Source organism: Hylobates moloch, unplaced genomic scaffold (genome assembly GCF_009828535.3).
Source record: "Hylobates moloch isolate HMO894 unplaced genomic scaffold, HMol_V3 SCAFFOLD_10, whole genome shotgun sequence".
In the NCBI taxonomy this organism is placed as follows: Eukaryota; Metazoa; Chordata; class Mammalia; order Primates; family Hylobatidae; genus Hylobates; species Hylobates moloch.
The window spans coordinates 69203402-69211094 of record NW_026652285.1 but is presented as its reverse complement, the minus strand read 5'-3'; the positions used below and the strand labels follow the sequence as shown (position 1 = coordinate 69211094).

At 37.7% G+C, this 7693-nt stretch overlaps 1 protein-coding gene across 2 annotated transcripts in view; it reads left to right on the top strand.

Annotated features, from left to right (window-relative positions):
- ZNF782 (zinc finger protein 782) overlaps positions 1 to 3893 on the top strand; it is a 35181-nt gene extending 31288 nt beyond the window's left edge. For both annotated transcript variants that reach the window (XM_032164623.2, XM_058445238.1), the window contains exon 6: positions 2014 to 3893. In XM_032164623.2, coding sequence (XP_032020514.1) covers positions 2014 to 3869 — 1856 coding nt within the window. In that variant the 3' untranslated portion in view covers positions 3870 to 3893. The remainder of the gene's footprint in view (positions 1 to 2013) is intronic.
- The last annotated feature ends 3800 nt before the right edge of the window (positions 3894 to 7693 follow it).

The following is a 7693-nucleotide window of genomic DNA, read 5'->3' as shown; positions in this document are numbered from 1 at the left end:
CCCAGAGGGGGGGGAATAATCGAGAACCCGTGGGGGGAAGAAGAGAGCACCCCAACAACACACCACAAAAAAACCCCCCCGGGGAAAAAAGAAAAGACTGTGTCAAAAAAAAAAAAAAAAAAAAAAAGTGAACTATTATTTTACATACAACTAAGAAAGAGAAAATGCCATTTAACCATGCATGTGCCGGAAGTTTTAAAATACTTCCTAATTTGAATGATGATAATTTTTTCTTAAAAAGTCATGAGTGTCAGATATATGAGTACTATCTATATATCCCTTGTTAAAATGAATACTATAGACAGTAACTACTTTCAGATTTTAAATAAATGTTCCTTATATTTGTGGGAAGACACAAGAAACCTTTTGTGTGTGTGTAATTTGGGAAATGCTTTGCATTGCCTGAAGGACATCTAGAGTCTACATAAGTCTAAGGCTAAAAAGCAGAGTGATTCAGAGAAAGAATATAAGATTATTGCTGAAAATATACTATTTACTGGTGATATCCTGTCAAGACTAGAGCAGAAAAGACTGTGGGCTGTTGCAGTGAGAGCTACAACATGTAATGAGCCTACAGTTAGTGTAAAACCTTCTTTTCCTGAATATCTCTTAGGGCACTAAGGCAGTATAGTATATTTAAGGCCTTGGAATATTTTTAGCACAGGGCTGACATTTTTGCATGGAATGTGGGTAGCAGTAGGGCAATAGCAGTCAAATATACACAAGAAATCTATGATAAATAAATGTAAAGGATACGTGTAAAATTTCTAAGTCCAGGTTAAAATATATGATCCGTAAGGTTCTCACAGTCAATAAAAACTAGCAATGTTAAAAAGTAGATTGAAAGTAGAATTAAGGATTGGACAAACACACGGCTGGTTTTAGGGAAATGAGTGAGCAAACTGAAAAGACAAAAGTTAAGATTTGATGATCTAAAAAGATTCACTATTGGCCAGGTGTGGTGGCTCATGCCTGTAATCCTAGCACTTTGGGAGGCCGAGACAGGTGGATCACCTGAGATCAGGAGTTCGAGACCAGCCTGGCCAACATGGCAAAACCCTGTATCTACTAAAAATACAAAAATTAGCCAGGCGTGGTGGCGCATGCCTGTAATCCCAGCTACTCAGGAGGCTGAGACAGGTGCATCACTTGAACCCAGGAGGCGGAAGTTGCAGTGAGCCGAGATCACGTCACTATACTCCAGCCTGGGCGACAGAGCAAGACTCCATCTCAAAAAAAGAAAAAAAAAAAAGATTCACTATTGAACAACCCTGACATAATAAACCAAGTCACTAGAGCTAGGGCAGAGCAGTGAATCCAGTCTAGGTGGAAAAATGACTTTAACTCCCATCAATTTTACATTTCCACTTATACATGTGTGTTCCTTTGATGATAATGCAGACAGAATTAAAATGTGGTCTATAGTAGTATTTCTTTTAACATGAGGAAATTGGTGTCATTATAAATTTCTTTTGTGATGTGTAGAATGGAAATGGAGCTCCAACTGAACTATTGTAGGCTAATGATTATCCTACCATTGTAATTTATATTTGTATAAGAATCTAGACTAGCGTTACTCCCTAAGGCAAACCCTGTCTCAGATAAAACCACTAATCCATTGATTTTTCTTGTTGTTATCTACTTCATGTTGGTAATCTTTTTTTTTCATCCTATTCTCTGATTTTCCTGTTCCCAGGATCCAACGCTCTTACGTATACACCATTCTCAGTCATTTCGTTGATTTATATCCTCTTATCTATTCAGTTTTGAAAATTCTATTTTAAGATGCCAAATACATATGTATATTCATTTCCCATTTCTTTTTCTACTACAAAAATAATTTAAGCTGTAAGGGGAATATAGGGAATATGTACTTGAAATTACTTTATTGTTGAGAAACTGAGCCAGAAACTAAGGAATCAAATACATAATGGGCATATATATACATATATGTCCCATTCCATAAGAAATGTGTTAAATATCATAAAGTTTGTTTAATTTTATCATTTTTAGAAGACTCCCAACCTGATGAAATCTCAGAGAAGAGCCCAGAAAATCAAGGCAAACATTTGTGGCAAGTTTTATTCACCAGTAAATTATTGACTGCAGAGCAAGAAATTTCAGGAAAACCACATAATCGAGACGTAAACATTTTTCCTGCAAGAATGATGCCTTGTAAATGGGGCACTGCGGGGTCTGCTTGCCAGGGTCTCAGCCTGATGGCCCTACACTGTCAGTATTCAAAAGAAAAGGCTCATGAGCATAATGTTTGTGACAAACGGTTCATCAATATTAAGGATGGCAGAACTAACACTCAAGAGAAATCTTTCGCTTATAGTAAAATTGTGAAAACCCTCTGTCATAAGGAGGAAGTTATTCAACATCAGACAATTCAGACTTTGGGGCAAGATTTTGAATATAATGAAAGTAGAAAAGCTTTTCTTGAAAAGGCTGCCCTTGTTACATCTAACAGTACCCACCCAAAAGGAAAATCTTACAATTTCAATAAATTTGGGGAAAACAAATATGATAAATCAACCTTTATTATTCCTCAGAACATTCATCCAGAGAAGAGTCACTATGAGTTTAATGATACTGGAAATTGTTTCTGTAGAATCACTCACAAAACTCTCACAGGAGGGAAATCCTTCAGCCAAAAGTCACACATTAGAGAACGTCATAGAATTCATATAGGGGTGAAACCCTTTGAATATGGAAAAAGTTTCAACCATAATTCAACCCTCCCAGTGCATCAGAGAACTCATGCAACAGATAAATACTCTGATTATCACCCATGTACAGAGACATTCAGCTACCAGTCAACTTTCAGTGTACATCAGAAGGTTCACATAAGGGCAAAACCCTATGAGTATAATGAATGTGGGAAATCCTGCTCTATGAATTCATGCTTGATTTGGCCTCAGAAAAGTCACACAGGGGAGAAACCCTATGAATGTCGTGAATGCGGGAAAGCCTTCAGTGAGAAGTCACGCCTAAGAAAACATCAGAGAACTCACACAGGAGAGAAACCATATAAATGTGATGGATGTGAGAAAGCTTTCAGTGCAAAGTCAGGCCTAAGAATACACCAGAGAACCCACACAGGGGAGAAACCATTCGAATGTCATGAATGTGGGAAATCTTTTAACTATAAGTCAATCCTCATAGTGCATCAGAGAACTCACACAGGGGAGAAACCTTTTGAATGTAATGAATGTGGGAAATCTTTCAGCCATATGTCGGGCCTAAGGAATCATCGAAGAACTCACACAGGGGAAAGACCATATAAATGTGATGAATGTGGGAAGGCTTTCAAACTGAAGTCAGGCCTGAGGAAACATCATAGAACACACACAGGGGAGAAGCCCTACAAATGTCATCAGTGTGGAAAAGCTTTCGGTCAGAAATCACAACTCAGAGGACATCATAGAATTCACACAGGGGAAAAACCCTATAAATGTAATCATTGTGGGGAAGCTTTCAGTCAGAAATCAAACCTCAGAGTACATCACAGAACTCATACTGGGGAGAAACCCTATCAATGTGAGGAGTGTGGAAAAACTTTCAGGCAGAAATCAAATCTCAGAGGGCATCAGAGAACTCACACTGGGGAGAAGCCCTATAAATGTAATGAATGTGGAAAAGCTTTCAGTGAGAAGTCAGTCCTAAGAAAACATCAGCGAACTCACACTGGGGAGAAACCATATAATTGTAATCAGTGTGGGGAAGCTTTCAGTCAGAAATCCAATCTCAGAGTACATCAGAGAACTCACACAGGGGAGAAACCCTATAAATGTGATAAATGTGGGAGAACTTTCAGTCAAAAATCAAGCCTTAGAGAACATCAGAAAGCCCACCCAGGGGATTAAACATATGCATATAAAGAATATGAAAAAACTCTGAGCTGGAAATCAAACCTCACAATACATAAATGAACACACAGGAGAGAACTGTTAACATAGTGAGCACTGGAATTTCCTCTACAATTTCAGCCTCCACCAAATATCAAAGAATAGAAGATAAATTGTTGAAATCTATTTTATATGGGCATTCTTTCAGCCAGAGCGCAGTCTTCTATGGATATTACAGAACTCACACAGCAAAGAAACCCTATAAAGATAATGAATATGGAAAATACTCTTGTGAACTCACTCCTCAGAAAACTCATGCTGCAGCAAAGCTCTGAGAAAGTAATAAAAATGTGAAAACTTCGTGCCAACAGTCAAAACTCATTCACCATCAGAGAAATCACACAATGACAAAAGCTAGAATATAAGAAGTGTGTGATAAACTTTAATGAAAAGTCAGTACAGCAGAAAATACATTCAAGATAGAGACCTCATAGTATATTAAAACAAACATGAAATGAAGTTAATGGATGTGGGAAATTCTTCTGCCATGTCAGCCCTCATTTTAACTTACACAGAGGTAATCCCTATATGTCATATAATAACTATTGAAATGTTCACTAGTAATCATTTTCACTTCTCCCTCATGCCACACCTGGCCTAAATTTCTCAACCACTCTCATCTAAATGGTGTCATATTGTTACCCTCTAGCTAGTGGAATATGGAGGTCAATGACAGGTCTTAAATACATCAGTCAAATTCTCAATATTTTCTTCTATCCCTCATTAGAATGGAAGGGAGGAAAACCTTGGGACTCAGGCTCTGATGATAGAAAGTACAAGATGGTAGGAACCCAGGTCAGAGAAGGACCCTGTGGCATAGAGTTTTCTCCTCCATGTACACAGTTGGACTTTTTGCAGTTAGGAAATAAATGTGTTCTCTGCTGAACTTCTAAAGGTTTGGGTATACTTGGTACTGACAGAAACTCAACAACCCTCACATAATAAAACTTATGAGTATGATTTTTCAGGACATCTGAACTCAGTGTATGTCAGAAAAGTCACATAGGACAAACCTCGGACAGCATCCTGAATGACCATGGCTTTTATCCCCAAAGTCTTCCTCATCAGACAGGTAATACCATAAGAAATCTGACATTTTAACAAATGTAGGAAATTCTTCACACACACAGACACACACTCACACATACACACCCAAAATATCATTAAATATATGATAATTTAGTTTTGAATGTGTAAAAGTTTTCAAAAAATTATCATATTTTATATCAGAGCTTGTTACAAGGAGAAAATCTATCAATTTGAGAAAGGTAAGTAATAGCCTTTATCTAGATACTGCTTTATCAGAACTGTTGTTTCATATATAATATCAAAACTTTTAATGAAATATAACATAAGACATTCACTATAATAAAAAGCTTAAAAAGAACAAAAAACTGCATAAACTGAAAAGCAGTGTTGCAAATATGTGAATGTTTTGTGAGTTATTGATTGTTTATGTATGTATATGTGCATGGTACTTACCAGGTATTTGTTTTATGTTTCTTAGACCTCAACATTGCTGTAAGAGAACTGTGTTCCCCTTGCTTTATAACTACTTTTACATAGCTACAATTTGCCACATGAATATTAATAACAAACCTTTTACAGAAAATATCTGATATCACATTCCCTTTCTCCTGCTGCCTTCTAACATGTCTGTCTAGTAAAGGCTGTTGTTACTAAACTGCCTCTTTTCAAAGAAGCCAGTGTCAACCAATACATTTCTCTCTGTTTTTTTCTGTGTGTGTCTCTCACACACAAATACACAAGCAAATATATATATATATATCTTCAACATCACTGATTCTTTCCTAGCAGTGTTGAGTATAATAATGGACCCTTGGAAGGCATTCTTCATTTATGGTACTGTGTTTCATTTTTAGCATTTTAATTTTATTATAGTTTTTATCTCTGTGCCACAGTTACCTACCTGATACTGCATGTTGTCTAGTTTTCCCACTGGAGTCACTTTATATGGCATTTGGCATTCTTTCTCTCAGTTAAAAAACTGCTTGGATCTTTGTTTCTCTCTACAACCACCTAGTTTTCCAGATAGCTTTTTTGCTCTGTGGCTTCAGATATCTAGTGCATTGAAGAAAAGTTAAAGTCTTCCCAACTATTTTCTTGTTTTATGAATAGAAGCAGTGCTCTTGCCTGCTCTCTATTTCTCTGAGTTGTAACTGAACATCAGTTGTTTTTTGACAAATGTTCCAGGGTAATTTGATGGGAAAATGATGATTGTTTTCAAAAATGATGCTGCTGGGTGCGGTGGCTCACACCTGTCATCCCAGCACTTTGGGAGGCCGAGGCAGGTGGATCACAAGGTCAGGAGATTGAGACCATCCTGGCTAACATGGTGAAAACCCATCTCTACTAAAAATACAAAAAATTAGCCAGGCGTGGTGGCGGGCACCTGTAGTCCCAGCTGCTCGGGAGGCTGAGGCAAGAGAATGGCGTGAACCCGGGAGGCAGAGCTTGCAGTGAGCTGAGATCGTGCCACTGCACTCCAGCCTGGGCGACAGAGCAAGACTCTGTCTCAAAAAAAAAAAAAAAAAAAAACGATGCTAAGATAATTGTAATTACTCCATTCTCACACTGGTATGAAGAAATCCCCAAGACTAGGTAATTTGTAAAGGAAAAAGGTTTAATTGACTCACAGTTCTGCATGGCTGGGGAGGCCTGAGGAAACTTATGATCATGGCAGAAGGCAAAGAAGCAGGCACCTTTTTTACAGGGCAGCGGAGTGAGTGCAGCAGGGCAAATGCCAGATGCTATAAAACCATCAGATCTCATGAGACTCAGTCGCTATCACAAGAACAGCATGGGGAAAACTGTCCCCCATGATCAGTTACCTCCAGCTGGTCCTACCCTTAACACGTGCGGATTATGGGGATTACAATTCAAGATGAGATTTTGGGTGGGGACACAGGCAAACTCTATCAATAGTGATACTTATATATTGTAAATGCAACTTGATCTTTACAACATAATTTAAAACTTACTCAAATCACAGATCCAAACAAAATCGCTAAAAGTACAAAATTTACGATAGAAAACAAAAGAAACTGACCAGATGTGGTGGCTCACCTGTGTAATCCCAGCACTTTGGGAGGCCAAGGCAGGAGAATTGCTTGAAGCCAGGAGTTCAAGACCATCTTGCACAACATAAAAAATAAAATTAACCAAGCATAGTGGCACATGCCTGTAGTCCTAGTCCTAGCTACTTGGGAGGCTGAGGTGGGATTGCTTGTGCCCAGGAATTTGAGGCTGTGGTGAGCTGTGATCATGCCACTGTACTTCAGCCTGGGTGACCGAGCAAGACTTTCTGTCTCTTAAAAAAAAACAATGTTTATAATACAGAAAATGCAGTTATAATGGACCAAAAAAAGGGAAAACATTAAAATAGATATTTCACTAAAAATATATAGTTAGCCAATAAATACTAGAAACAATGTCCAAAGCTTTGGTCAGCAAGAAAGTGCATGTTCATGTGATAGCAATACAAATCCATTTCATAGTTCCTTATAAAGATAACAATACTTTACCTACAACCAGCAATTTTCATTCTAGGCATTTACCCCAGAGAAAGATAAAGAATTCTATGCAAATGTTCATAGAATCTTTACTCAATAACCCCAAATTGTAAATAATTGGGTTATTAACAGAAAAATATATAAACAGTAATATTACCATATAATGGAATACAGCTGTACAAGGAAGGAACTGCAAATGCATGCAGCAACACTGATAAATCTTCAGATTGTGCAGAGCAAAAGAAGCCA